The sequence below is a fragment of the Atheta coriaria genome, unplaced genomic scaffold, assembly GCF_025399875.1.
Source record: "Atheta coriaria isolate IRGN ID8LTWV9N9 unplaced genomic scaffold, Caltech_Dcor_3.1 hic_scaffold_10_pilon, whole genome shotgun sequence".
NCBI lineage: Eukaryota > Metazoa > Arthropoda > Insecta > Coleoptera > Staphylinidae > Dalotia > Dalotia coriaria.
In genome coordinates, this window is record NW_027045452.1 from 8,694,752 (window position 1) to 8,722,372 (window position 27,621).

Consider the following 27,621-nt stretch of genomic DNA (forward strand, 5'->3'; position numbering starts at 1 on the left):
TTTTAGCATCTTGTAGAACCATTTCGGCTAGTTTTGGAAGGTACAATGTGTTCCTGCAACCAAAAAGTGTTTTTTATTTGCTTCTTAAAGGTAAATAACTAAAAATAATACTTTTTAAGCTGTAAATCATTGTTCTGAAGTGTTTTATCCATAATTATACTTATTTTCACTGGTTTTTGATGATATTTGTAGGTTATCACTATTAAAACGTGGTTTTAACGTATGCAATTTGTCATACACATAAAAACTAAAGTTTCTTGTGTAAAATCATCAATTGTATGATGGATCAATTGATAAACACATTGCCTGTGGGTCAGGAGTGCACAAGTTCCAATCACAGTTGTATATCTCTATAAACAATAAAAAACAATTTTTAAAATAAATTTCTTCAAATGCACAAACGTGTATGCATAGCTTTACTTTACCATTTGTTTACTTGGTGTAAAATGTATTGCCTACCATGAATGTGTCACCATCAGCCGTAGAATTTCCAGGTTAACCGTACACTAGTAAAGTTAGTACACGAAGATAGTAATGTGATGTGTTTGTTCGGGCGGTACGTGTGAAGTGATAAAATTTCTGTTTACGTGTTTAATTAGTTCAATCCTTATGAACAACGTGTACCATACCAGCGTCTAGTTAATAACAACCTCAATGGTAAGCACAATAAAACAATCGCCAACGCAGGTGGAAAAACATCCGCCATTTTCTACACTCTCTAACAAACTGCTTTTGTTTTTACACAATTAGATGCAATTCATGCTGTTGTTCAGCCGTCAGGGCAAGCTCAGACTACAGAAATGGTACAACGCTCATCCGGACAAGCTGAAGAAGAAGATTACACGCGAGTTGATCACGATGATACTCGCACGCAAGCCGAAAATGTGCAGTTTTCTTGAGTGGCGTGATTTGAAAATCGTCTACAAACGGTAAAATAATATTTAAAGCTTTAAAATGCAACAAAAACACTAATATTTTTGTTTTTATGTAATACAGATATGCAAGTCTGTACTTTTGTTGTGCAATCGAGCAGGATGACAATGAACTGCTCACATTGGAGATCATTCATCGCTATGTCGAGTTGTTGGATAAGTATTTTGGCAGTGTATGTCAATTAAAACCGCAAATTTAAACAAATTCAACAGTTTAATATGTTTATAATGTATAGGTGTGTGAGTTAGATATAATCTTCAACTTTGAAAAGGCCTACTTCATCCTCGATGAGCTCTTACTGGGTGGAGAGATTCAAGAAACCAGCAAGAAAAACGTGCTGAAGGCAATCGCAGCCCAGGATCTCCTGCAAGAGGTTAGTGACGGTGATAATTGCATTGAGCTGTGAGGATAAAACTCGTTTTTCTCTCGTTAACTCTTTGTACAAACCAAACAAAAAAAAAGCGATTTATTTCCGTCGATGAGGAAAACTTGAATTTTTGCGTGTTTTTGAATTTGATGTAAAGCGTTGAATTAAACCGAAACGGATCTGTGTGTGTGCTTGATTGTTATTCGAATCCATTTGCGATATTGCACCACTGCCTGTACGTGTAATGTGTGTATTTGTGCCAGCACTAATTGTGTGTCATTTTAATCAACGGCGACGTGAAACGAAATTTTATTACACAAAACACTACACAAACATAAACCCAAAACAGTGTTAGAGATTATTTTATTTCAATTTTTTTAGTTTATTATGAATTGTTTTACTTGTTTTGTGTGTTTGTTGTGTTTATCTTATAAGTTTTAATGATTTAATTGATTTTCTTTACTTTGCCGCTTTGTATTAGAACTTTTACGGGAAGGTAAGAACCAGAGGAGTGTGTAATGTTGATGTATAAATTAATATCGATTCGTTGTAGGCGAAAACTAAAAACTAATCGAAAAACCACACCAAACAAATTCAGACCGTCATACTTCACTTATTACCTATGATTTCTTATGGGAAATACAAAGTATAACGGTCTGAACCATAACCAAGTCAAATTACACATTTAAAAGTTTAATATCTAAGTGCCAATAGTATTAGTGGTCACTCAACAAGTAAAGTTAGCCTTAGGCTGTGAAGTAATACTTGCCAAAACACAAAATGTAACAACTAAACACTCAACACTCTAATTTTTTCGTAAATTCTAACCTACGGAATGAAATTTTATTGAAACAACTTGTTAACCAAACTTAACCGCTACCCCAGTACTAATTTTAACCTAATTTAGGTGTAGATAAATGTGAAATTTGTAAATTTCATCCCCAACTTTATACTAGTTTGTAAATTAAGTATATATACATATTCGTAGTTTGATTAGATGTGTGTTTTGTTTAGATTTGTAGATATCTTACTTATTTTAACCAGTACAAAACAGTTGTAACATTTTATGATGATTAATATTGAAATATTGAAATTTGAAGGCTGACGTTGTTTGCTAGTTACAGTTTCTTCCCGAAAACAAAAAAAAAGTGTAATATTATCCATTTGACTCTATCAATGTTTGTACATAAATGTTGTGTTTGTGTATGTTCGGACGCCATTTTGTGGATGGGTGGCATTGGTGTGTTCTATACTCTGTCTGTGTATAAAGTAGATTCTTATAAGGTTATAACTGCTTACAAATGGTGAGACAACTTCTTTAATACTTCTTTAGTAGAATGTGTATCTAGCGTTGTGTTTTCTTTTGTTTCTGTGTTCCGCCATTTTCTGCGTGCCGTGTATTAAATGGCGGCGCACACGACAGGACGAGGCGATGGAGGGCGCTCTGCGGGATATTGGCCTGCTGTGAATCCCATCGGCACACACTGCTGAATCACACTTAACACCTAACCTTAAATTAGTCATAGATATTTGTTAAATAATTCAAATCGTCCTTAAAACTTTCTAATACTTTGGAATTTAATGTATTAATCACTAATGTTGTTCATTTATAGGTTATGTTTGAATATTTTTATACTAATCACGAATTGTAAGCGTTTACACGCTGTAAAAATGATTATTGTAACATTGTATACGTAGTTAGTGTATTGTAGACGATTCTAGAACATAACCTTAAGAGTGTTATACCTAAACATGTGATAATGTACTAATTACTAATTTGAAGGTTGTAATTACACGAGGCAATGAGTGTCAATCAAGCACAAACACAGATTTGTTGTGATTTCTCTTCACATGTATGGCGTCCATTTTGTTTTCTCTGTGTGTGAATTGATTTGTGAATTGTACGCAAACGTGTTTTGTGCTTACAGGAGGAAACACCGCAAGGTTTCTTCGAGGATCACGGATTGGGATAAATATATCTGGATAAAATGGATGGGATGCAATATGGCGGCGTGTATACTTAAAGTTGTTATATATGAAAGTTATGCGCTGATATTATAGAGCGAGCATGACACTTGATTGTATGAGTATTATTTGTGTATAATTAAAGCTTAAACTTGAGATAAATTTAGATTGCGGGCGATAGATGGCGTTGTGGGAGTGGGTGAAAGGATGTATGGCGATGGGCGGGGCGGAGAGGGCGCTTGCAGGTGTCGCGGCGCGCGCTGGATCGAAGCGGCGGCGGCGGCGGCTGCGCCCGATCGAGGTCGCGTCGCGACGGCGCGCAGACGGGCAGGCAGTACGCTGCACTCCGTTCGGCCAGGCGCACGCACGCTCTCGAGGCAAGGCCCGCCGCACGGACGCACACCGCGACGGCTGCCACCGCCGCAGGAGCTCACAGCAGCAGCAGCCTTACACGCATCGCCCGCCGCCGGCAGGGGCGGCAGCGCGAGTGAGAGTGGTGCGCGACGAGTGCGTGTGGGAGTGTGCGATGGTCCGGCGCCTGCAAGCAGCAGGCCGCCGCAGCCGCCCGCAGCAGCAGCACATTGCGCGATGCGCCCGCGGCCACTAGGTCGGTCCGTCGCCGCCGCCGCCGCCGCCGCACTCGAACATGGTACGGTTCGCGTACGGCTTCGAGATCACGTAGGCATGTAACGCGACGACCACCGCCACTCACGCAAGCAGACGAAGTAGCCGCCGCCGCCGCCGCAGCCGCCGCCGATCGAGACTCGCAGACGATGCGTGCTGTGCCAAGCGCGTGCCGCGCGCGGTGAATGTGGCGCGGGTGAATCTAGACGCGCGCAACTCGCACGCAGGGACGAGATGGCGTCGGTGGCCGCCGCCGCCGCCACCGGCCAGCAGGAGCAACCGCCCGCCCACCACGGGCATGGCCATAGCTTCGGCAAGAAGACCTTCCACAAGCCCACCTACTGCCACCACTGCAGCGATATGCTGTGGGGCCTCATTCAACAGGGCTTCATCTGCGAAGGTAACCGCCACCACCGATGTTACCATCACCCTACTAGTCAATCATATTCATTCCTATTCTTTAATTGTTTATTGTCGCCATGTTGCGTATGTGTATCCGCCGAAAATTCAGCTGCGCGCGGCGGGTGGGAGATGGCAGCATCCGTCGCCGCCGCCACCGCCACCGTCGCATCGATCCTCTCGCGCGCGGCGGTCGCGTGTGTGCGCGATGCTACAATTAGGATACACACGCGACGCCGACCGCCTCTCTCGCTCGCTCCAAGTGACGTCAGTTCGTCACTTCACCTACATTTCGAGCGTGTATCTCGTCAGCTTTCAGCTTCGAGCTGCAATCGCGCCGCATACTCATCAGATACTAACCAGAGTCACCAAACATTCATTTCGCGCTTAATACGCATGCGCAGTAGCTTTAAACACACAAAAAACAAAAAATTTCATATTTATCAGACGCCATTTTGTAGTTTTCATAAAAATTTATAACCTAGAAAAAAAATCATCAATTTATGTCGATTAGTTTCGGAGATATAACGATTTTAAGATTTTTTAGGTTAAGTAATGTGTACTTACTAGTAAACATTCAAAATTATGCAACCAAATTAACATACCTGCATAAAACAATGACCTGAATGACCTTCTGTCATTTTATTTTAATTTTTTTGGTATTCATTGTGGGTCCGTCTCCCGATTTGTTAAATTTAGCCGGAACTATCGAACACTATCCATGACCTTTTCGCCGACGCTAAAAATAGTCAACCGTGTGCTCCCCCCCTCCTCTCATCCCAACCCCAACTCTTATTCTCCTCCAACCATACACGTGTCACCATTCTAACCTCAATTTACACCTATGTATCATAGAAAAAGCGTTGTAATGTCCCCAGACAGGTTTTAAGATGGCCGACAGTGATGTCATTTTATCTTTGCCCGATAAAACAAACAAGTTTTGTTTTTCGCATTTCTATGCGTGTATATATACGCGATGAATGTTGCGAGTTGAAGAATGCATACTTACACGCGCGCGCGCGCAGAACATTCGGGGAATGCGGTGAGCACATGTGTGTTTTGTTTGTGTGTGAGAGCCGGAGCGCGCGCGTTTCGCCGCGGAATTGGGTCAAACGGACGCGCAACCCAACGTACACACGCGCACACTCGCTTGACGTCACCGCGATGACGTCGTCGACCTCAGCGAAATCTAACGCAATGGCCAAACAAGCGCGGAGCGCAAACACTTAATAACACATTCTAACCTAAATTTAAATCAAATCACTTTTATTGTTTTTCATTGCTTGCGACTATATGCAACGTATATATATGCATATAATGTGTATGTGTGGTTGCGTGTTTTTTGTTTTGTTTTTCAGCCTGTTGAATCGCGCTGCGCTGGTCGTGCACGTACGCCAATGTCGAACTTACCCGACCACTCAGCTCCACACCTCTCACACATCGTCGACGTCGTCGTGTGTATAGATAAAGAATATTCGTTAAAAATAGCCCGGATTGTTGTAACATGTTTCGGGATAGCGGGAGATAAAACGCCGTGCGGCGACTATTTTTGGCACGTCGTGGCTTATATTATCCGCGCGTACCGTCTGTTCCCGCAACGAGTTCATTGATTTACTTCACAAACGCAGCGCGAATAAAATCACACATCATGTTTGAAATTCAACTTACGCCATCTTAGATTACACCACACACACCTAACCACCAATGTGGGTTGCATACAGTGTTTTTATTTGTAATTATTTGATTTCTAGTTTACGTGGCTTAATTCAAGAAGGGTTTTTCTTTCTTTTTATAAAGTGTGTGTGTGTGACGCGAGTGTCCTTGAGTTTTCTCGGCGTCGCTGTGCGCGCGCGCTTGTTTATTTTAACAACACTCGTATTTTTAAACAAACACGTTGGAAATAGTCTACTTTAGAAATCTCTTTCGGCCGGGGCGCTAATTGCGTGACGCTCTCAGCGTGCAGGTACGCTTGATTCGCTCGCGGCGACTTTTCGTCATTTCCGTCCACTTTGCGCTGCAAATAATGATATCCCTCATTAACGCCATCTTGAAAACCAGCGATTGCTAATTATTTCCGAGGTTTCAACAACGCCAGCCGTAATTTTCATCATTTTCATCATTAAACCTCAAAAATAAATTTTTCATTTTAATATATGCAACCCAACATACAATATACATATAACATTATTCTAGGCGTATTTAAAGAAGAAAACATTTTGTTTTTATATTTTTTGAAAATGTTGCTAAAATTTAACTCGGCTAGGACGCTGCGTTTTGCACGGCGGGTGAAGCGTCCGCCGCCGCCGCCGCCGCCGTAGCCGCCGCTGCGGATCAATACGATACGACGACGTCTGTCGCTCTCTCGATGCTCTCGTCTTCGGTGTGTCGTGTTTTCGGCGCGCACGGATCAACTTATGTTATGCCCCGCTGAAAATGAATTTATTACATTGAATTCTTTTTAATATAGGCAACCAACATTACACAATTCTTTTATTTCAGTGTGCAACTTCGTGGTGCATGACCGCTGTTTGAAAACCGTGGTGTCTCCTTGTTCCAGCATCGCCGCCAGCCTTATCAAGGTATATTACACCACATAACCTCAATTCAACACTATTTATATCTATTTTTCTGTGTGTTTTTAGAACCCGGTAGCTCACTGTTGGTCGGAGCCGTTCCATCACAAGCGGAAATTCTGCAACGTGTGTCGGAAGCGATTGGACGATAGCGAATCCATACATTGTGAAAGTAAGCCCACAACAAAATGGCCGCCATGCTTTAATACAATAAAAATGTGATTTCTATGTGTTTAGTATGCGAGTATTTTGTGCATACGGACTGCCAGGACTTTGCCGTGGCCGACTGCAAGGAGAACGCGACGTACCTGCCCGGCAAGAGTCTGTCGTACGTCCACCATCAGCACCATTGGCGCGAAGGCAACCTGCCGAGCAATTCCAAGTGCGCGCTCTGCAAGAAAACATGCTGGACGTCGGAGTGTCTCTCCGGATACAGATGCGAGTGGTGCGGCATGACTTGCCATGCTGCATGTCACGTCAACCTGCCGACGCCGGCTGAGTGCACGTTTGGCATCCTGGAACCGATTTACCTGCCGCCGCATGCCGTCAGCATACCGCGCACTGAGGTGCCCATGGAGGCCATCATCGGTGTGCAAGTACGACGCAAGGAGACATTATCACGTAAGATATTTCTATTCCCATATAAATATTACCACGGACACACTGTATATTTGTATATTTATATATAGTTATAGGTTAAGATTAAGGTTAGGTTATCGGTTGAGTTGTTGCTTTCATTTGTTTTAAAGATCAGGAATGTTATTGCAGTCGACGAGAGCGCAATGCAGCCAGAGGTCGCTGCGATGGCAGTGTGCGCACGCGCACCCAAGATGGCGTCCAAAATCGGCATGCTCTCCTTCTTCGTGTGTCTCAACGCGCCGCTCTATCAACAAAAGCGGTTGACACATGACAAACGGCGAGGTTAGCTCGCGACGTGTGCATTTCCCCCGTTGACTGAGATTTTTTTTACAAACCCCTGTAGAATAGTATACGATAACACTGTATTCTGAATAATATAACTAACAGGGTGTATTGTTTTGTATGCGAAAAATAGAGCTGTGGATGTGTGTGTGTTGTTAATGCGTTGTGTGTATGTTTGGTTGCAGCGCGAAGCATTTCAGAAGAGTTTAGCAGCGGCGACGCGTCCAGGTATCGCGAGCAGGAGGAATACACGCCGGCCGTGAATCAATCGTCGCACGGACAAAGCCGCACCGATAAACAGAACAAAGAAAAGGAAGACAGGGATGAAGGTACGCCATCTTTTTGTGTCTATTGAAATACATGACGTGTTCGTGACAAGCCGGAACTTAGGCAACACACTATGCAGATGAGATTTGTACTGCATAGATTTGTTTTGTTGCGCGGATTTCAATATAAGCTTTGTATAATTATAGGCAACCAACATTACATATAACAATGTGGTTTTTATTTTGACAGAAGTGATAAAAGTTTACGATGGTAACAGTTCGATGCGTCGACGGATATTCCGTACGGTGGTTGTGTCACGCCAAGCGACGCTGAAACAAGCGTTAACGCAGGCGTTGCGCGCTTTTCACATCACCAAGGATCCGAACTTCTTCCATCTGACCGACATGTATTCACCGGACGAGGCGCGACTACAAGATCCAACGCCCATTCTCAATCTCACACGCAAAGAAGGCAAGCGGCCGGCAGTCTACTTACGATTCAAGTAAATATAACCTATAAAATCATCAATCACACACATAACAAGAACACAACTAATATATATTTCGTGTATGTTGGGTTGCAGAGATGGAGAAAATGACCGTGGTGAAGTACGGGTGTATCCGGGTAAACTACAAGTCTCACAGGCATTCTGCACCGTGCCGGTGGACAGCACCACGACCGTGGCGGATTTAATCCGCGAAGCGCTCAAAGAGTTCGATCTCAATGAGTATCAATGTGAGGACTATCGCTGCAGCGAGGTGCTGCTGGATCGCGGCGTCACCGAACGCGTGCTTTCATGGAACGAACGGCCGTGGGAGATTATGAAACAACTGGGCAAAGATAGCATCCGACAGATGGAGCTGATGCGTTTCTATCTGCAACTGAAACAGGACCCGCACGGGCCCAATCTGGCGCTGTTCGTCGGCAATCTACCGCCGAACTTATCCGAACGTCAGTATGAGAACATCCTCACCGATTTTCTCGGTAAGGAGAACAAGTTTTCATCGATTGGTCCGATTTACTACGAGTACGGATCGATGGTGATCATTTATGAGGATTCGGATAAAGCTGTGCGCGCCCTCTATGCTCTACGCGAGTCGAAACACGAAGGAAAAGACTTATTAGGTATGACTTGCAAGTTTTATAACCTAAAATATTATTTTTAACTGTTTTTGTGGGATTGTAGTAATGTTGTTGCCAAATATCGAGCCGTCGATGGTACCAGCCGGTGTCCAACCACTGCTGGTCTTCGTAAATGTCAAATCGGGCGGCTGTCAAGGCTCGGAGCTGGTGTCCAGCTTCCGGAAGCTGCTCAATCCGTATCAGGTGTTCGATCTCGACAATGGCGGCCCCCTACCGGGCCTCTACGTCTTCAGAAACATTCAGAACTACAAGATCCTCGTGTGTGGCGGTGATGGTACCATCGGGTGGGTGCTGCAGTGTCTGGACAACGTCGGGCAGGACTCGCAGTGTTCATCACCCGCATGCGCCATTGTTCCACTCGGCACAGGTAACATAACCTCGAAATTTTAAACGTTACCACACTTTCACAACAACATAACCTGTAAATAACTACGATTAGGTAATGATCTGGCGCGCGTGTTGCGTTGGGGTCCTGGGTACACCGGCGGCGAGGATCCGCTGAATCTACTGCGGGATGTCATCGACGCCGAGGAGATCCGGCTCGACCGGTGGACGGTAGTGTTTCATCCGGAAGACAAGCAGGACGACGGTGTGAAGCCGGTCAACTCCACCGGTAAGAAGAGGCAAAAACTGTCCAAAATGAAAGTGACCAATGAGCAAATTAAGAAAACAGGTCAATCAATATGTGTATATAATAATCTCTATATACGAGTACATTGTCGATGTTGTTTTGCTGTAAATCTAACTACCGCTGCCGCCGCCGCCGCCCACACAGAAATTTTAAACAGAAAAAACAAAAAATTCAGAAAGCAACACCCTGTACATTATTACAGACATAAACAATCAGCACACAGTCACAGTTGAATGCATTCTGTTATGTTTTTCATTTTGTTTTTGTATATTTTTTACAATCGGAGGACTTGCGGTTGTGAACGTAGTGCAAGCACGTTTTGTGACGTAGGTGTTTCCGAACCTACTTTTTTCGAAAGCAGGCAGTTTTGAATTAGTTCTCGCTCGCTAGCCGCCATTTTGTGTGTCGAACGCGTGTGTGTGATGCTTTTGAAATTTGACAGCTCTGCTTAAATTGCCATATACTAATCTAATCTAACATAAACTAACCTAAAAATAACCTAAAAGTATAAACATGGATATCTAACGATGAGGTAATACTTAATAACCACAATAACTAATGTAAAATTATTGCACAGCAATTTAAACTGTATTTTAATGTATGATTTGTGCATGTGACGCAAGAGGGCGCATTTATCGTGCTTTTTTTTAATTTCGTTGTTTTTGTGTTTTGTTTTATTTGCCGATGAATGCGTTCGCTTATCGATTTTGTAGTTATGAGACGAATACGGCAAAACAACATTTTCATTTTCGACCAAAACAAACATTGATTGATTTTTTCGTTTCTATTCTTAAAAAAACTTTAAACCAAAGAGAAATGAGCTCAAAGTTAAATTAATCTTTAAAAAAAAAGAGACAAAAGCTTTCAGAAAAAGTAGGTAATACGAAATAATGAATGTATTTAGTTGCCATCACTTCAACATCGATAACATAACCAAAAATCAACATAACCTCAATTAAACTCTATCAAAATGAAATTTTTGGTTATGTTTTGTATAAAAATGCGCTTGTACTCATCATAAGCACTTTTCTTTTACTCTATTTATACTAAATTACGTTTTTTATGTTTTCTCCCAGCAGTGGCGGTCTCAACCTCCGAGGACAACTCGCAGATCTTCGTGATGAACAACTACTTCGGTATTGGGATCGACGCCGACCTGTGCCTCGACTTTCACAACGCGCGCGAAGAGAACCCGAACAAATTCAACTCGCGTCTGCACAACAAAGGCGTCTACGTGAAGATGGGCTTGAGGAAAATGGTCGGACCGAAGATGTGCAAGGACCTGCACAAGGAAGTCCGCCTGGAAGTGGATGGGAAATTAGTGGAACTACCACAGGTCGAAGGGATCATCATCCTGAACATCCTCAGCTGGGGTTCGGGTGCTAATCCGTGGGGACCGGAGAAAGAGGACCAGTTTTCCAAGCCCAATCATTGGGATGGTATGTTGGAGGTTGTAGGGGTCACTGGAGTGGTGCATCTTGGGCAGATACAGTCTGGTATGCGGTCAGCAATGCGCATTGCACAGGTATAACGCGTTTATAACCTAAAAAAACATTTTTAAATGATTTTTTGTGTTTAAGGGTGGACATATTAAGATTCATCTGCATTCGGACATTCCGGTGCAGGTGGATGGCGAACCATGGGTGCAGAGTCCATGTGATGTCGTCGTTCTCAAGTCGGCGCTGAAGGTAACCTATAAATACTATCACATAACCTCAATTATGTCATCTACATTTAAATCTAACCTTTGATTATGATTTTTTTCGTTTATTTTTTCTATATCTTACTGTTTTATTTCATATTTGTAGTTTGTTTAGTTAATTATTACATTTTGTAGTTTTCTGTCTCTGTCTCTCTCATATATGAATCGTAGTTCGGTAGTTCGATAGCTAAAATTTATGCAATATTTAACATAGGCATGTTTTACTATATAGTGGGTTGCCTACGTTACATTGGTTTGGTTTTTCGTTTTTTATTGTTATTTACGATGAGATAATCTGCTGGCCCCCCTTCGGAACTGTTGGCGCTGTAAATTATTACAAATATCGCTTGTAAATCATGTGAAATTATGAAATTGCGAACAAAAAACAATGCTGTTTCGGTGTGTGTAGAAAGAAAGCACTGAATGCGAGTTCAAAGCACAAAGCACGAACGAGAGAGAGAGAGAGAGAGAGAGGGAAAACGCGTTGTCACTTTTTTGACAGCTACCATACACCCCACTACACCTTATACTACAATCTCCTTGCATGTAACATAACCTTACCACACTCGAACATATATATCCTATATTTGTTTATTTTGACACTTTACCCCCACTCCCACCCCCACCCCACTCCATTCAAAACATGTGAATAGCAAACTAGTGTTTTTTTGCTGACGTGTGGTGTTTTCTTTTTGTTCTCTTGTTGTTTCTCGCCAGGCGACGATGCTCAAGAAAAACAAGTTCAAGCGTCGGCCGACCGAGCCCAGCATACTACCCGCCAACGGGGAGGGGGGCAAGAGCACTGACGATTAGCGCGGATAGGAAAAAAACAAGATCTCGGTTTCGATTGTGTTTCAAAGCAGAAAACATTTTTAGTGCGATTAGAGCAAGAGCAAAACTTGCAAACAAAAAAATATTTAAACAAAAACGTGTCGATTCATCATCACATCTACATCAACAGTCGTTTAATACGCATGCGTAAACAAAACACCAGTATGAGAGATTCATTTCGTTTCTGTTCCGTGTCTCATCATCGGCCATTTTGAATGCATTGCTTTGGCTCGCAGGCGACGATGCTCAAGAAGATGAAGGGCAAGATGAAGCGGCGCAACACCGAGCCGACGATGCTGGTTTCACCGGGGGCGCATCTCGCCCCTCTGCCGTCGAACGACGGTGAGTCACCGACGGACCCCAACAACACTACCTTCTAGAAAAAGAAAAAAGAACGCTACATGGACGAGGCGTGGGTTTTACGTTTTGACAATTCGAAATTTGTTTCACGCATTTCACGGACATTTAGATGCAAAACAAACAGATGAATATGTAATCGACACACCCATACACACCATACACTTATTTATTAATTAATTATAATTAACAAGTGAGTATCGAAGTTAAGCAAAACAAAAACACAAACATTTAAACTTAAAGAAAAAAAAAGAAGAAAACTGTAATGGTAATTACGTTACGCGTATGGAAAATTTCCACATAAACAAAAAAAAACAAACGTTTTTCGATTTTCGTATATGAAAATATGAGAAAAAGCCAACTTTTAGCTGTTATTAATTGCAATTATATTCAGATTGTTATTTGTGAGGAGAGAGAGGCTCAGCCGTGGTGATTACAAAATGGCGCCCGGCGTTGAGTGAAGCGCACACACACAGCTGCTCTATGATTATGTGTAAATATTTATTTAACGTTTAAGAGATTTATATTCTATATATTGTCGAAACAAAAGATGAAAAAGAAACACAAAGCGGCCAAATAGCCAAAGATTTATCTCTATATTATATTATTATGATTATTGTAAGCGAATGTCTGCTCGGGGAACTCGAGAAACTCGAGAAAGTGAGGTTATAGCCAATTATTTGCACATTTTTACTTGCATACGTAATTGTTTCATTTTACGTTTATGTCTACGTTGTACGTGATTAGCTGGTGATGAAAACAAAACAATCGCACAATATTTTTGACGGAAAACACACACACATCTAACACACACATTTAAAACACCCGGTATGCGTATATTGAAACATCGTACTCAGCAGCAATGTGTAGTGGGTTATCTAGATATACTAACATAAATGTTAGTATTGTGATTGGCTGCTGGAATTAAAATGGCGGTGACGGATGCTTGCACAGACCGGAAGTGTATCATCCGTCGCTGGAGTCGCGTATAATCGCCCGCGGGGTAAGGGGCTCAGTCCAACACACTTGACGCATGCGCGTCCGGAGCTTAAATCGGCCGCCATCTTGCGCGCAATGCAATCACAAACTGCACGCATGCAAATCAACACGCATTCTATGATTTTTAACTAGTTACATGAATAGAAATGACTACAGTGTATGTTGGGGTGTTTCGTGTTTGGGTAAATGTGATTGTATTGCGCGTTGATTGTTTACTCAGTCACATGGTGGTCGATTCCGCAAGCGTGTTGGAATATTACCTCGTGCGGCGATTGGCGAACGCTGCGCGCGCACTTTTCAACTGCGAACAAGAAGAAAATATGTACTATTTGAAAAATGAAATTCATAATATACATTATTATTATAATTATTAATTACGATTATAAATAACGTGATGCCATCATCCTTGGTGCACATGCAAGAAAGGATAATGAGAATGATGAGAACAAAAACGGATGAAAACAAATGCAAACAAAGTACTACTTACTAATTATAAATATAAATGAAACAAATTTAGCATAATACCGTGAAGAAATGAAGAAAAAAAACTATTACTATACATAAATATTAATTATAAACTTAAACAAACCAACAAAAAACCATCAGCAAGCAGACAACGTTATTGTTCAGCTTGCGCATGAGCGTCGGTTGGGACAGCTGAATGTGAGAGAAGAGAGGTTATGGTGACATCAAGTGACAGGCTAGCTAATGTGGTAATATGCAACACGTACACACGACACACACTGAAACAAACAGGAAATCCAAAGAAGAAATCTAATTAATTATATATGTATATGTGAAAAATATATTTAAAAATTGTGAAATATAGAAATATTAAATGTATTCTAAAACAGCACCAATTTATTTTGGTTACTGACACGTGGGGAATGAAAACCATAAAGAACTGAAGAGAAAGAGGCACTTGGAGAGCTGCGACTTGACTACTGGAGGATTTAGACCCGACTGAACCGCGCATGCGCTGTGTATGGCCCTTTTATAGTTGTGGGCGAGTAGTCAACAGAAGAAATGGAGTGGGGGAAGACTCCTGTGTCGCTCGTTCACAGCGTGCGATGCACCAGTCCCAGCGCTTGCCAATCAGCTAGTTACCGAGCTACCCCCACCATTTTTTGCCGGTCGCGCGCAAAATCGCGAGTATAAAAGGCTCAGTCTTGCCCGAGTCTCTAGTAGTGCAGTTTCATGGTCTCTTTTCTTCACTTCTCTTTGAATTTCTACTTCCAATCACGCTTAAAAGGTATAAATCCTAAACAAGTATATTAAGTTGCCTACCTTATGTCCATCCACTAAGGAAAAACTCAATTTCCTTTGTTTTAACGTAGTAGACATTTATTATACGGCATATGTGACTATTATAAACGTTTATCAATGTTGTACATCACTAGCAAGTGGTTTATGTGGCTTACATATCATTTCAATATGAAGATTATGATAAATGTTAAGTTTATACGTCATATACGGCAATAATTAGTTGAGATGAAGTACGAACGCCGAACGAGGCGTTAGATATTACATTATTATTACATTAGATATTCTCAGACTGTACGACAACGTATTCCTGTCGCAGAGCATCACCAAACCAACAACTTTTGCTGCAAGTGAAAACCAAAACATTACCGAATTCTATCCGGGTCGCATCCGATTGATCTCCGGATAATTTCAGTAGAGGAATCAACGTCGGTAGTAATTGAAACTCGAAAATCATGTCACCTTGGCAGTACTTGCACCTTTTCATGGATTCTTGTAGAGGATATAGTAGTAAACCATTCGCACCACGACTATACCTAAATTGGAGGTTATACAGGTTAGATTTGTATGGTATTTTAGGTTATGTGTGGGTTTACCTTAGAAAATGTCCGGGATTTTCACGTATCTTAGTTAAATAATAATGAAACATTTTATCACCGTGTGCTGGATGAGTCTTCTCATATTTTTCAAGTGTCAACTCCCCAGCACCGCCGGAATCAGCCGGCATTTTAACTCCACCACCACCTTCGCTTGCAAAATTAATATCATCATTATTCGCTTGATATTCTTGCAGTAATTCACGCACATGGCGATCGACAAAGTGTTGCGGCTCCTGTTCCTCGTAAACACTCATGAAAAACGCGTCGAATTGCGGTGGAGCTTGTCCACGGAAGATTTCCTGCGGTAAAACATGCGTTTCATTCAAAATGGCGCTGATGTCACGCTGGGGGTATGTCGGAGTGTCAATGCACACTGCTTCGCCTTCAGCGCCCTCTATTTCAGCGCTTGGTGTTGGTGATTGTATAGTTCCAACAGCTCCACCTTGAAAAACAACAAGAAATGCAAATTGCAACACTCGGTATAAACTATAGTCACAAACAAGTTATATCTTAACATAACCTTGTAAACACTGATACTACATCTTACTACATCTAAACATGTGAGTTTATCTGTGCGTGTACAACATGACGAGTCTGAAAGAAGCACAAAATGAGCAAACATTTGCGTTTCTTCAACACGTGCGTTACGAACACCTCGTCGCCGGCCTCTCCGGAGGTTTAGTCTCCACATTATGCCTGCATCCATTGGATGTGATCAAGATCCGGCTGGCAGTCAACGATGGACGCGTGAAAACACCCGGATACAATGGTATAATCGACGCATTCAAGTCCATCGTCAAACATGAAGGTTACTCTGGGTTGTACAAAGGAGTCGTGCCGAATTTATGGGGCGCTGGCACTTCCTGGGGCTTATACTTCCTCTTCTACAACACAATTAAGACCTGGACACAGAATGGTAACCTCCAAGCGCCGCTGCGACCCGCACAACATTTACTAGCTGCATCTGAAGCTGGTTTGATGACTCTGCTCATCACGAATCCCATCTGGGTGGTGAAAACACGCCTGTGTTTACAATACACTTCTCCGAAGGAGAGATACAATGGAATGATTGATGCGCTGGTGAAAATTTATCAACTGGAAGGTATCAGAGGTTATTACAAGGGTCTTACACCTGGAATCTTTGGTGTTTCACATGGTGCAGTACAGTTTATGTCCTACGAAGAGATGAAGAATCAATATTCAGTGTATAAAGGTACATCAATCACTGCAAAATTGACTACGGTTGAATATCTAACATTTGCTGCAATGTCAAAGTTGATTGCTGTGGCTACAACTTATCCATATCAGGTGATAAGGGCTAGATTACAGAATCAGCATGCGGAATATAAAGGGGCTGTGGGTTGTGTTGTAGAAACATGGCGTTTTGAAGGTTGGAGAGGGTTTTGTAAAGGTTTAGGAACAAATTTGTTGCGTGTGATGCCTGCGACGATGCTGACGTTTGTCACATATGAAAATGTGTCACATTTTCTGATGAAAAAGGGGTAGAAATAGAGATATAATCTGTTTTTCTGTGGTTACTAGCCAAAGATGTAGAATTGTTATGTTTTTTATGTGTAAATATGTTGGATTCGCCTCTATTTTGTTAATAAATGTGTTTTGTTTTTGAATAGTGGGGATATTGGGGTAATGGCCGCCATACTAATATTAATTATTTTTTACTAAAATTCTTACCTTGGGCTTCTGCAAGACATGCGTTTGCGTTTTTATCATTGTCATCGACGCCCATTTGTTCCAAACCCATGCGGATGGAGTCATCTAAGCTGGCACTTTCGTCGTCATCGTCTGATTTGTTAACCACGTTACCATTTTCTTCGAAATTCGAATTGTCATCGTCCCAATCATCTGCGTCTGCGCACCAGTCGGTTGTTTTCAATACTTTGGCTTCAACAGCGGAAGTTGTTGTGGCTGTAGATGCAGATGGGTCTAAATGTTGAGCACGAAGACAAATCCAACTAAAATATTAAAAATTTATATTAATTAATTGATTTAAAATGAAATTTTTCGGCCATTTTATTTTACCTGTCATTCTGATTCCAACAGTTGGGATTAACACAGGCGAAGACGTAGAGAGTGCGGTGATATGTTGAGTTTTCGATTGGAGCGTAGATTTGCACGATGAGCAGACGTGGTAATTGACACAATGAACAATTTGGTGCTTCAAAGTGTGAATTTTCTGTGCTCACATCCTATAAGAGTAAAAAACATGATTGTGCGAAATGCGAAAAATGATGGCGGTTTGTTTGGTGTTGCCATGGAAACATTAGATATATGTAATTGTTTTAGATGGAAACGTGTTACAAGCTTAAAATGTCGAGTCATTCCTATCGGGGGTGTAACTCAGTGGTAGAGTGTCTGCTTCGCATGCTGAAAGTCCTGGGTTCAAATCCCAGCTCCTCCAAATACATTTTTGCATTTTTTTAGTGTGCACAAAAATTTTATAACATAACACTAACTTATTTTTAATTCTAAATAATTTTCTGTCGTTTTATATCGTGATAATTAATAATTTATTGTGTTTTTACTTACAGGTCGACCTCCCACTTTGTTCGTTGTGAAGTTCGCGAGTGATTTGTTTTTCTCGTTGACAGGCTCATCTTCATAGCCCAACAACGTGACGAGTTTCCTACACGCCATGATTACAACAAAACCGAAACGCAGTGAGTAAGATTTAAATTAATATTATTCTAATCCCTTCGAGGTGAATCTGATACGACCAGCTGATGAACAAAAAACACGCTGCTTCTGTTTGCAACCGTAAAAGTTAGGCAACCAACATTACACCAAAGCAATTGCATCGGCGCTTGCGTATGCACACGTTACATATCGATTCACAACCAACTCGCCGCAGGGCACAACTGGGTCAAACACTTTTACGTAGAAAATTGTTTATTTGTTTCACCAATCACGCCGGACACACTCACACAATTTTAAAAACAAACAAAAATTGACATCTAACCGCTCTAGCCTATATTAAAAAGTGATGTCTTTATGAAAATTACAATTCATCATGAGCACTCAAATGCTGTTGAACAAACTCGTATAAATCCTCCAGACTACGATTACCATTGTATTCGGAAATACGTTTGCCATTCTTAAAGAGAAACACGGATGGAAATCCGTCCACTTCTTGTTCATTACACAACTCCTTGTTGTCCTCTAGCGTGCAATCGACCTTGACAATGTCAACATCAGGATGACCAATGAATTTCTTGCCTAATTCATCCCAAGTAGGCGCGAGGCGTTTGCAATGGCCGCACCACGGTGCGAAGAATTTCACGAATGTGAAACCAGACGCTACGCCTTGCTCAAAGTTCTCACCGGAGAGTGTGATTACATTTGAAGCGTCTTCTTTGACAGCTGGTGCATCGCCGCCATCTTTGTCAGCTTGTACCGCCAGATTGTTTTGTAGGCCGTAACATTTTTCTGTTTATTATCCTGTATATTATTGTTACTCTGTATGTGCGGAGTCCTTGGAGAGTGGACTATAGACAACCCGTCATACATGTTCGTTATTGTGTGTTTTGTTTTGTTGCTGCACGTTGTGTTTTTGAAGAAGTAAGTTTAAAGTAAGTTTTAATTATTGCAGGGCTGTGAAACGGCTGCACACATTGTCATGACGCTTATTGGTGCGTTTATATTATGTGTCCTGTTCGAATCTCCTATTCACAACATCGAAAAACTTCTATTGAGGAAGTGTAAGTATCAATTTTTAAGTTATCACCTCGCAAAGGTAAAGATATTGGTAAATAACCTCCATAAAAGTTAAGTTTATACTAAAATAACGTTTGAGTATCAAGTATTATTAGTTTTGAGTCAATTTTACACGTTTTTAGTTATTGTGTATACTTTAATTATGTACTTAACAAACTTTTCATTTGTTTTTTTGTGCAGCAGGTGCAAGAAAAAGTCCTACTACATATTCTGACTCCAAAGATGTGGACAACACAAAAACCGATACACGATAACGGTAAGAACAGTAATATCTAAGTAGTTAATTGAAAGTAGAAAGGAATAAATTGTGTATAAATAATTGCAACCTCAAGAAAACATTTAAAAACAATTTATTACAAAAAAGAAAACAATAAATACACGCAGTATAGCGGCCAACGTGATTATTCTCTAGTTATCAAAGTATGGCTAAAGTATTGTAACAAAAGTTAAGTAATCAGCGATAGACAACAAAATTTTCCTCTGATTCAACATGTGAAGTTAAACCCAATCACAAGGTTCCCTGTAATACTCACAATCCACTTAATCTGGACCTGGAGGGGTATCTGCCTGCAAATAATACTAACTACTCATCAACTGGTGTTTTATGTGTGTGTCTTGTTTGGTTTTGTAACTGGTTTGGAATCAAGTGAATGTGATTTCGGAGAATCGTGGGATTATTCCGACAATTAACGCTAGTTTAGCAGAATCTAAAGGCGATGGCTTCGATTGTGTTACTGTATCACCATCAGGCATCATCTAAACATAAAAATTAATCATTTTTTAAGTTATAAAGGTGAAAATTTAATGATTAGTACCTTATCAGCCACGTGTTTGACGATTTGCCCATCGCAGTTGATGTAAAATGTTGAAAAACCATCATACCAACTAAAAATAATAAGTTTTCGGTTATTTTAATACGAAAATGTGATGAAAATAGTAAAATTTACTTTTCTGTTTTGTCAAAGAGATCCTTAATCTTCCAGAGTCTGTATTTCCAGAATAGGAACATAACTTTGAGTCCTGAAATGCCTTTGATCGACCATCGTACTTTAACTGAATTATCTTCGGGGTTTTTGGTAATTTTCAACACTTCGAATTTTACGTACGCGTATTTCAAGTGTCCAATTGTTCGCAACATTGCTACTTGTTGGACATACGCATATAATCCCCTAAAATTAAGATTTATATATTTTACTTCTTCGTTTTAAATTTAGGGTTATTTTAACTTACTCGGTGCGTTTGTTACGAATATTATCTTCGAAAATAACATCCGGGTGATAAATGCTATAATCCATTGATTGAATAAATAACTTTGGTAATGCTTCACTCAGCTTCTTGTAAATGAAGTCGATTTGCTCGGGAGATGGTGACGATTTGCTGCTTTTCTGCGATGAGGAATCGCTCGTTGAGTCGGAAGTTTTAATTGTCCTAGAATATCAATTTTTCTTTAGTTTTTAATGAATAACTTGAAAACTATTGGTGATAGAGTGATCATTCCTTCACAGGTTCATTAAGTATTTAATTCTACATCTCTGAGTATAAAAATTACTCATGTGTTGTAATTAGTTTAAAAGTTATGGACTAATTAAGTGAAATTAATGAAAATTTGTTGTAATTTGTAAATTTTGACGATAATTTACATACCCTGTGACATTTTCCTTTGTAATAAATAACTTAGAATCCTGTAGATTTAGTGGATACTCATTGTAGGTACTAGAACTAGTAATTATCCTATTTGTACTTGCATTCAGGCTAATTCTGCTGAAGTTACAAGTGGAGTTGCACCACACAATCTGCAAACATAATACGATGATATTAAATTATCCATAACAATTATATGAACTGTAATTAAATGTTTAACACATTGTGTGAGTTTATTAAGGTGGAATTTATGTAATTAATGATTTTGTCACCTTTTCAGCGCGAACGTGGGCGCCGTGCACGCGCCGCGCGAGTTGTCGCAGAACAAGCGCCATCCTGTCGCATCGACCTGCGAATGGTTAATCGTGTATTACTTCTTTTCCTGCTGCTGGTTTATTTTCTTCATTACGATGAGAGGAAATCGTGAAAATCGTGGTTTGACCGATGAGGTTAGATCGTCACCGATCTGGCACACATTATGTCACACACGCGACTGTCGGCTGATCACGAGTGGAAAATCACAAGATTTCAAGTAAATTCACATCAATTCTACTTAATATCATAAAGGGCACAATAATAAAAGGTAAGTGATGAATATTTATTAAATATTTGCTTCTAATTGTTGATTTTTCGTTGATTTTCGTTCAATGTTTTGATTTTTGGTGTATGTTAAGTTGCATATATTAAAATTACTGTATATTCAGTTGCATACAGTAGAATTCGTGTTCGAAAAGTTGCCTAGGTTAAAACACGGAAAATAATTTCCGCACCGAATTTAAAATTTGTAATTATTTCAAGTAGGAATTGTTCTCGGTTTGAATTGCGTTTTGCTTTTGGGAGTAATAAATTTTCATGCGTTGTGCACCCGCGCAAGACGCAGTAAAATTCAATTAATTCCGAAGGGTAATTTCGCATTGATGCGTATGTAAAGCAGCGGCGCGGCGTACACAATGGGGTTAACTACAAAAGGCAACGCTGGAATAACAAAAAAATAGCGCGAGCGTGGTGCGGGCGAAGACGCGGAAAAAATTAGGGTGAGCGTTCGTTTTTTTTCTCGCTGTTCTCTAGGGGTGGCACGCGGTAATTTCGTGCGCGTTGCTTTTTTTCGCTCTCCTAACGAACTCGAGGGAACATGCAGAGAGCGAAGGAGGAAAAAAAATTAGAAGCTGCCCGCGGAATTCATCCCACGCGCTAATGCCACCCCTAGCTGCCTACCCCTACTCTCTCCACACACAATTCAGTGTGTGTGCAAGTGTGTGGGTGGATGAGTCAGTGCGCGCGCTTAATTTTTCCGCCGGGTAGCGTTATGACTTTGTTTTAGAATTAATGTGTTTTTCATGGTAAATTAAATTATGCGACGGATGAGTGGAGGAGTGCGGACGCTTTTCAGGGTTTACATTTTGATGGATTAGTTTATTGGTAATTTAAGTGCCCGGCTTTCATCGATATTGATATTAATTTACATAAATTATGCTCGGATCGCGCACCGCTCGAATTACAAATTACAAATTTATTGTGTATTAACATTAAGGACATGATCTCCTCGGCGTATAAATATCCTAATTGAAATTGCGCATCGAGGAAGACCTTAAAATGTGAATTGCAAACTTTTTTATGCTTGCAGAGTATTAAATTTTGCTTAAATATATCTAAAACGGCTCAATTTCATAACGAAATTGTTTAAAAACAAAATTGAACGCGGTTCAACAAAGAGATCGTTCACGCATAATTTATTTTTTAATTAATTTATTTTGCATGACTGCAGCTTGGTATCTTATGATTATTTTTATGGCTTTAGGCTTAAAATGGCTTTATAATTTGTATTTGTTATTTTTTCAACATTTGCTGCAAACATGTTGAGAAATATGAAATTTTCTAATAATTGTAGCGTTTGTAGACTTCTAAGAAGTTGCAAACATGCAAAAATTTCACCTAACGGTACTCTAGACTTACGTGAACTGGTGGACCATTTTAGTCCAGTTATGGTCCAGTTTAGACGAGCCGCGTTTAGTGTAGCCCATTTCGCTATGGTCGGTTATGGTCATGAGCCTCAATGTCGACAATGACGACAATGGCGTTATTTACGAGCGCACAATAAAAGAAAGAATTGAAACTAGCGCACTGGACGCACGACCATCGACAACCAGCGTCTAGCATCTTGACCAGCCCCAGAGTTTTGTTTATTACCCTGAAATGCATGCAGAATTTGCAAAAATATGCAAAAACGACTTTTTACCGTTTTAAAGTGCCGTTATTTATGAAAAAAATCTTTAAAATTGCTTAAAATCAGGCTAAAAATGAACTATCTTCAATAATTAGATGTTTTAGCTCCGCCCACTTTACTTAAACTTTAAAGTAATTTGACTCTATCAATGTATTTCGTTTAAAACTTTGATAAACTAAGTGAGACCGTTTTAAAGTCCAATAATTTACAAAAAATTCTATAAAATTACTTAAAATCCAGCTAAAAATCAAAATTTTCTTAACAATTAAGTATGTACTTTAGCTCCGCCTACTTTGCTTAAACATTCAACTAATTCAACTCAATCAATGTATGTAGTCCAGAACATTGAAAAGGCAGGTGAGATGTAATCGAACAAAAGCTTGTGCACGTCGCACATGTTTGGCAGCTCCAGTTCCAGCATCTAATTTTTTTGTGAAATACGTAAAGCGCACAAAATAAGGGTGCGCGCCTCGTGCCGCGTGCGGTTGAGCGCAAAAAAAATCGTAACGAATACACACACACATATTCACAAACACAAGCAATAAACGTGATTGCGCCCCAAAAATTTTAACTTTTTTTTGGAAACTGTCGCTAGTTCAGCTCGACGATGCACCGTGCTGGGTACTTCACTTATTTCGTACGCCCGGTACTTTTATAATACATGTCATTCATCGTCATCCCCACACATAGACGAATATAATATACATGTATATGTGTAGCGTTAAATAATTTTGTTACGGTCACGCTGACAACACAAGAATCGGGGTGTAATGTTAACGCAATACTTTTTTCCACCCTCCTGGCTAAATGTTGGGAGTTTTTTGGGTGTTTTATGTATGAATGTGTATAAAATATGGGCTTATCTTTTTTACAAGGGTTGCGCACACGGGGTGAATGTTGGGAGGTTGTGAATTCATACGTGGTGCGCAACTATCCAAAGGATTAATTGTTGCATCTTCATTTTGATGAATGTGCACCACATATAACTATTATGGGGTGAAAATAGGCACGCATTGGTTAACCGTCGGTTGACATTCAATTTATCATTAATCATTATGTTTTAGTTTAGAATTTAAATCAGTTAATACTATAAAAAGTGTTTGTATATAAAATTTAACGGAAATACGCTTAAAAGTTAATTCATGCGTTAAATATTTAAATCTATTCTATTTAAAATGTAAAAAATAATTTCGGATATATCTGTGAAATTGTCGATGTTGATGACTATTGAATTGTATAATGATTGACTGGCTATACTTTATCAATACGTTTACACTTCGTTGGATACTCTGCGAAATATCTTTATCAGATTTGTGACGTTTGTGACATTTAAATCACAATAACATTCCGTGTCACTTGAGTGACCAAACGAAACCAAACTTGAACATTTGAAACACCCTTCGGTGGTTCAATGACGATGAAGACATGTCGACATATGCAAAACTAAACAAGCGATGTCATAACTGTAGAAGTACTTCAAAAATGAGGAGTGAGAGGAGTTTTTAATGCAATGCAATTTTCAGTGAATTAAACTTAAAAAGTGAATAGGGTATTTTTTGCTTTGGGCATTACTTTTATTGTGTTTGTTTACTGTATTAAATGTGTATGGGGAGCAGTCGATAAGTTGAATAACAAAAATGAACTTGTGAGGTCAATCTTGCGTGTTTATTTAATTTCAAGTACAATTTTTTTATGTTACTAACTGTAAAACTTCTTATATCTTATAAATTAACAAAGATATTTTAATTATATTAAAGTTTAAATTAATTATACTAAATTTTAATAAGAAAATATTAAGAAAACTGCCTAAAAACTTATATTTTTGTATTTTTTTAGATTATTTCAAAATCAAGCAGCGGAAATATCAAAAATTTGACAACGTTCCACAATGAAACACGATGGGCGTTATTCTGATGATCGGACAGCATTGTGACCCAAAGCAGCTTCCGGATTTTGGACTGGGCGTCAACGAATGCGATGCATCTTTGCGCTGCGATGCACATTGCACAGCGTTGCGATAATTTCAATAGGTGAGTGTACACTTGAATGATTTTCGGACGTTGGTGATGAAGGCCTGTGCAATAATCAAAAGAATCAAAGTATCAAAGACCGTACCAACGGTCACTCAAAGATCTAAACTTTTCAACGCAAACTTTGAATGAAAAATAAGATTCTAATCAGTTTTTTCTTGCCAGAAAATAAAATTTAACGGAAATTTTATTCAGATATAATTTTAACGACTTTCTTATTAATTTCGGCTGGTTTTTAATACGAAATAACATTTGTTTTGTTTGTTTGTTTGCTTGGTAGTTAATACGAAAGCACTTAATAATTTTTTACCTGCTCCCGGGGTTAAATCTCATCGTCGCGTGCCGGGATGGTGTGTATGTTGTTTTTTTTTTATTTGCGCGCGGGGTTAAAAGTAGGTCGAGCCTGTGGCGCGTGCCAATTGACGCTGATCGTTTATTTTCTCATTGCACTCTTTCCCTCATTACGCTCTAGCACGTTGAAGTGCACGCGCGCGAATCTGTTTTGTTGTGCGTTTTGATTCGCGTGCCGCACATGTGTACGCCTTTTCATTATGTTTGCCATGGGTTGTTTATTACGCGCGTCATAAGGTGAAAGCAGGTAGCGGCATGTAAAGAGACAGGCGACAGCAGCCACAGGTAGAATTTCAATTACCGATGAGTCTCTCGTTCGTATCATTTGGGATCAGGTAAAAAATAACACGCGAATTTGTTTTTTTAAACGTGAATGAATGATCGTTTTTCTTTGGCAGACAATGAAAAGTATTATTATTTGTATTGGGCTTCTTGTTTTCTATACTTATGGGTTTATAACAAATGATTAATTGAAATTTTAATGTGTTTTGGGTTTAACTGAGTAGGATTACATATAAAAGTTGATTATATGAAGATAGCGTAGCCTGAAATTAATGTAGCAGCTATTTCTTTATATTGGATGTAAAACTTATTTATTTTAAATTATTTATAATTTATTTATATAATACCTATTTGATGCAATTTGTTTTAAATTATGCAATAATTGGAATTTTTGAATTCTACTTCCGGATTATTTTAATAGATTAAATTCTGAATTGGAAACCAGTAACACAATTATAGATTAATGCCCTATTTGCAAGTAAAATCATTTTTTTTTTTAATTAAAATGGCAAATTCTACCAAACAAAATGAAATTGATATATACGAGTACATAAATCTTATAAAAATATACAATACTTCAGTTATCTATCTGGTGTCCTCACTAGATGTTTACGTCGGCTGACAATTCTAGTTCCTGCTTAGTCAGTTGTGCGCGGTCGTCTCGTGAGCACGTGTTTTGTTTGTGCGTCTATTTTAATAGATACTAATTGCGTTTCTTGAGCTGTTAATGTGATTGTGGCATGGATGACAATGAATTTCAGCGAGTGTTCCTTACAGTTACGGTGAATTGTCGCGCATGGAGTCTGAAATGGAGTGACTTTATCCTAATATTTGTGGCTGCCGTCGGATACCGTCCGCTTGCCGAAATGTCGAAATGGTAATATTATTTATTTATTCAACGGTTAATTTGATCAAATATGTACTTCCAATTTCAATTACAACCTACTTTCTAGATTGTATGAGCTCCAATAAAAGTCAATTTAATATTATACTTGTAAGCTTATTTATTTTTGTAACCTTTCTGTAGTTTTCAGAAATCGTTTAAAAATAACATGTGGTTTAATTTTTGTGTGTGCATGACGAAACATAAGTGTTGTTGTTTTTAAAAATGTGAGAAAAACAACAACATTTATACCTGAAACGAATACGTCTTGATAAGTGAGCATTGTGGCTCGGGTGGCATGTGCATATGTTAGCACGCTGGAGGTTCGTGGATCGAATCTCCGTTGTAGAAGGCAATTTTATTAAATAATAAGAAATTTACGAAATGTGGGTTGCATACCATAAAAATTAAAGATTCAAATGTTAGAAATAACTTGAAAAGCAAAGTACAACGAAGCAACCATAGGAATAAGTAGTAGATGGTGGAGGAGCAGTAGAGCGAGCAGCAGCAGCAGGAGAGAGAGTATAGGAGAAGTAAGAAGAGAAGAAGAAGAGAGAGTAAAGGAAGAAAAGAGAATAGGGGTGACAGAATTTTTAAATTTTTTGGCACGTGTCGTTATAAGACAGTCACAGGTCGATCTCCCAGAGCGCCTCCGGCGCTCTGGTCGATCGCCCACTGCTTCGATCCGTCCATTGCTCCCGGCCCATCCTACAGCTACGATGCCTCTGCGCTTCATCCCCGAAATTATCAGGCATATCAACAATTTTTATGGTGGGGGATCATCCCCAGAGAGAGGGAACTCCTTATAAGGACATCCTTTTAAGAACTTGTAAAAATATTTCAAATTTTTAAGTCGCCTCAAATCATACAGGATACCTTAACAATTTTTATAGTGGGGATCATC

At 39.8% G+C, this 27,621-nt stretch overlaps 6 protein-coding genes, 2 long non-coding RNA genes and 1 other non-coding gene across 20 annotated transcripts; 6 read left to right on the forward strand and 3 right to left on the reverse strand.

Moving 5' to 3' along the window:
* Positions 1–493: 493 nt before the first annotated feature.
* AP-1sigma (AP-1 complex subunit sigma-2) lies at positions 494–3,427 on the forward strand. Of its 4 annotated transcripts, XM_065314704.1 has the most exons (6): positions 495–657; positions 751–929; positions 997–1,105; positions 1,169–1,306; positions 1,782–1,796; positions 1,854–2,399. In XM_065314704.1, the coding sequence occupies exons 1-6, from the start codon at positions 655–657 to the stop codon at positions 1,869–1,871; spliced, it is 462 nt and encodes a 153-aa protein (XP_065170776.1). In that variant the 5' UTR covers positions 495–654; the 3' UTR covers positions 1,872–2,399. The 4 variants fall into 4 exon arrangements, with proteins under 4 accessions (XP_065170773.1, XP_065170776.1, XP_065170775.1 ...); XM_065314701.1 differs by having other exon boundaries at positions 494–657; positions 1,782–2,399; XM_065314703.1 differs by lacking the exons at positions 1,782–1,796; positions 1,854–2,399 and adding an exon at positions 2,724–3,124.
* Positions 3,428–3,608: 181 nt separating this feature from the next.
* Positions 3,609–14,555, forward strand: LOC135801424 (diacylglycerol kinase theta). Of its 9 annotated transcripts, none has more exons than XM_065314912.1 (13): positions 3,609–4,289; positions 6,788–6,867; positions 6,931–7,033; positions 7,099–7,482; positions 7,630–7,782; positions 7,968–8,111; positions 8,299–8,551; positions 8,633–9,174; positions 9,236–9,559; positions 9,632–9,865; positions 10,900–11,348; positions 11,404–11,511; positions 12,593–14,555. In XM_065314912.1, the coding sequence occupies exons 1-13, from the start codon at positions 4,124–4,126 to the stop codon at positions 12,734–12,736; spliced, it is 3,084 nt and encodes a 1,027-aa protein (XP_065170984.1). In that variant the 5' UTR covers positions 3,609–4,123; the 3' UTR covers positions 12,737–14,555. The 9 variants fall into 9 exon arrangements, with proteins under 9 accessions (XP_065170984.1, XP_065170985.1, XP_065170988.1 ...); XM_065314913.1 differs by having other exon boundaries at positions 10,903–11,348; XM_065314916.1 differs by having other exon boundaries at positions 9,632–9,805.
* Positions 14,556–15,029: 474 nt separating this feature from the next.
* Positions 15,030–18,388, reverse strand: trus (programmed cell death 2 like trus). The gene is made up of 5 exons (XM_065314922.1): positions 18,122–18,388; positions 17,615–17,781; positions 17,267–17,547; positions 15,572–16,016; positions 15,030–15,511 (listed from the first exon to the last, which is right to left on the reverse strand). The coding sequence occupies exons 1-5, from the start codon at positions 18,227–18,229 to the stop codon at positions 15,253–15,255; spliced, it is 1,260 nt and encodes a 419-aa protein (XP_065170994.1). The 5' UTR covers positions 18,230–18,388; the 3' UTR covers positions 15,030–15,252.
* LOC135801426 (solute carrier family 25 member 32-like) lies at positions 16,071–17,202 on the forward strand. The gene has a single exon (XM_065314923.1). The coding sequence runs from the start codon at positions 16,160–16,162 to the stop codon at positions 17,078–17,080; it is 921 nt and encodes a 306-aa protein (XP_065170995.1). The 5' UTR covers positions 16,071–16,159; the 3' UTR covers positions 17,081–17,202.
* Positions 17,922–17,993, forward strand: TRNAA-CGC (transfer RNA alanine (anticodon CGC)). Its single transcript has one exon. It is a non-coding gene; the product is annotated as a tRNA-Ala (tRNA).
* Positions 18,389–18,590: 202 nt separating the features above from the next.
* On the reverse strand, positions 18,591–19,099 carry LOC135800844 (thioredoxin domain-containing protein 5 homolog). The gene is made up of 2 exons (XM_065314175.1): positions 19,048–19,099; positions 18,591–18,979 (listed from the first exon to the last, which is right to left on the reverse strand). The coding sequence occupies exons 1-2, from the start codon at positions 19,097–19,099 to the stop codon at positions 18,591–18,593; spliced, it is 441 nt and encodes a 146-aa protein (XP_065170247.1).
* A 34-nt stretch (positions 19,100–19,133) lies between these two features.
* Positions 19,134–19,707, forward strand: LOC135801429 (uncharacterized). Its single transcript, XR_010550367.1, has 2 exons — positions 19,134–19,290; positions 19,487–19,707. It is a non-coding gene; the product is annotated as an uncharacterized lncRNA (long non-coding RNA).
* LOC135801428 (uncharacterized protein C6orf136 homolog) lies at positions 19,641–21,484 on the reverse strand. The gene is made up of 6 exons (XM_065314924.1): positions 21,220–21,484; positions 20,951–21,099; positions 20,537–20,734; positions 20,254–20,475; positions 20,122–20,191; positions 19,641–20,062 (listed from the first exon to the last, which is right to left on the reverse strand). Exons 1-6 carry the CDS (start codon positions 21,280–21,282, stop codon positions 19,949–19,951), a joined length of 816 nt encoding a protein of 271 aa, XP_065170996.1. The 5' UTR covers positions 21,283–21,484; the 3' UTR covers positions 19,641–19,948.
* Positions 21,389–26,823, forward strand: LOC135801430 (uncharacterized). The gene is made up of 3 exons (XR_010550368.1): positions 21,389–21,530; positions 25,008–25,201; positions 26,612–26,823. It is a non-coding gene; the product is annotated as an uncharacterized lncRNA (long non-coding RNA).
* The last annotated feature ends 798 nt before the right edge of the window (positions 26,824–27,621 follow it).

What these genes read in the sequence shown, in the direction of transcription:
- trus (XM_065314922.1), bottom strand. Translation starts at nt 18,229, where the DNA reads ATGGCGTGTAGGAAACTCGTCACGTTGTTGGGCTATGAAGATGAGCCT. An exon ending in ACAAAGTGGGAGGTCGACCT is followed by an intron (nt 17,782 to 18,121) that starts GTAAGTAAAAAC and finishes TTACTCTTATAG; the next exon opens with GATGTGAGCACAGAAAATTC. An exon ending in ATGTCTTGCAGAAGCCCAAG is followed by an intron (nt 16,017 to 17,266) that starts GTAAGAATTTTA and finishes TTGTTTTTCAAG; the next exon opens with GTGGAGCTGTTGGAACTATA.
- LOC135801424 (XM_065314912.1), top strand. Translation starts at nt 4,124, where the DNA reads ATGGCGTCGGTGGCCGCCGCCGCCGCCACCGGCCAGCAGGAGCAACCG. An exon ending in TCGCCGCCAGCCTTATCAAG is followed by an intron (nt 6,868 to 6,930) that starts GTATATTACACC and finishes GTGTGTTTTTAG; the next exon opens with AACCCGGTAGCTCACTGTTG. An exon ending in CATTGTTCCACTCGGCACAG is followed by an intron (nt 9,560 to 9,631) that starts GTAACATAACCT and finishes AACTACGATTAG; the next exon opens with GTAATGATCTGGCGCGCGTG.
- LOC135801426 (XM_065314923.1), top strand. Translation starts at nt 16,160, where the DNA reads ATGACGAGTCTGAAAGAAGCACAAAATGAGCAAACATTTGCGTTTCTT.
- LOC135800844 (XM_065314175.1), bottom strand. Translation starts at nt 19,099, where the DNA reads ATGTATGACGGGTTGTCTATAGTCCACTCTCCAAGGACTCCGCACATA. An exon ending in AAGGACTCCGCACATACAGA is followed by an intron (nt 18,980 to 19,047) that starts GTAACAATAATA and finishes TGGCGGTACAAG; the next exon opens with CTGACAAAGATGGCGGCGAT.
- LOC135801428 (XM_065314924.1), bottom strand. Translation starts at nt 21,282, where the DNA reads ATGGCGCTTGTTCTGCGACAACTCGCGCGGCGCGTGCACGGCGCCCAC. An exon ending in ACAAAGGAAAATGTCACAGG is followed by an intron (nt 20,735 to 20,950) that starts GTATGTAAATTA and finishes TTGATATTCTAG; the next exon opens with GACAATTAAAACTTCCGACT. An exon ending in TCAAACACGTGGCTGATAAG is followed by an intron (nt 20,063 to 20,121) that starts GTACTAATCATT and finishes TTTTATGTTTAG; the next exon opens with ATGATGCCTGATGGTGATAC.
- AP-1sigma (XM_065314701.1), top strand. An exon ending in TTGAAAATCGTCTACAAACG is followed by an intron (nt 930 to 996) that starts GTAAAATAATAT and finishes TATGTAATACAG; the next exon opens with ATATGCAAGTCTGTACTTTT. An exon ending in CCCAGGATCTCCTGCAAGAG is followed by an intron (nt 1,307 to 1,781) that starts GTTAGTGACGGT and finishes GCTTTGTATTAG; the next exon opens with AACTTTTACGGGAAGGTAAG.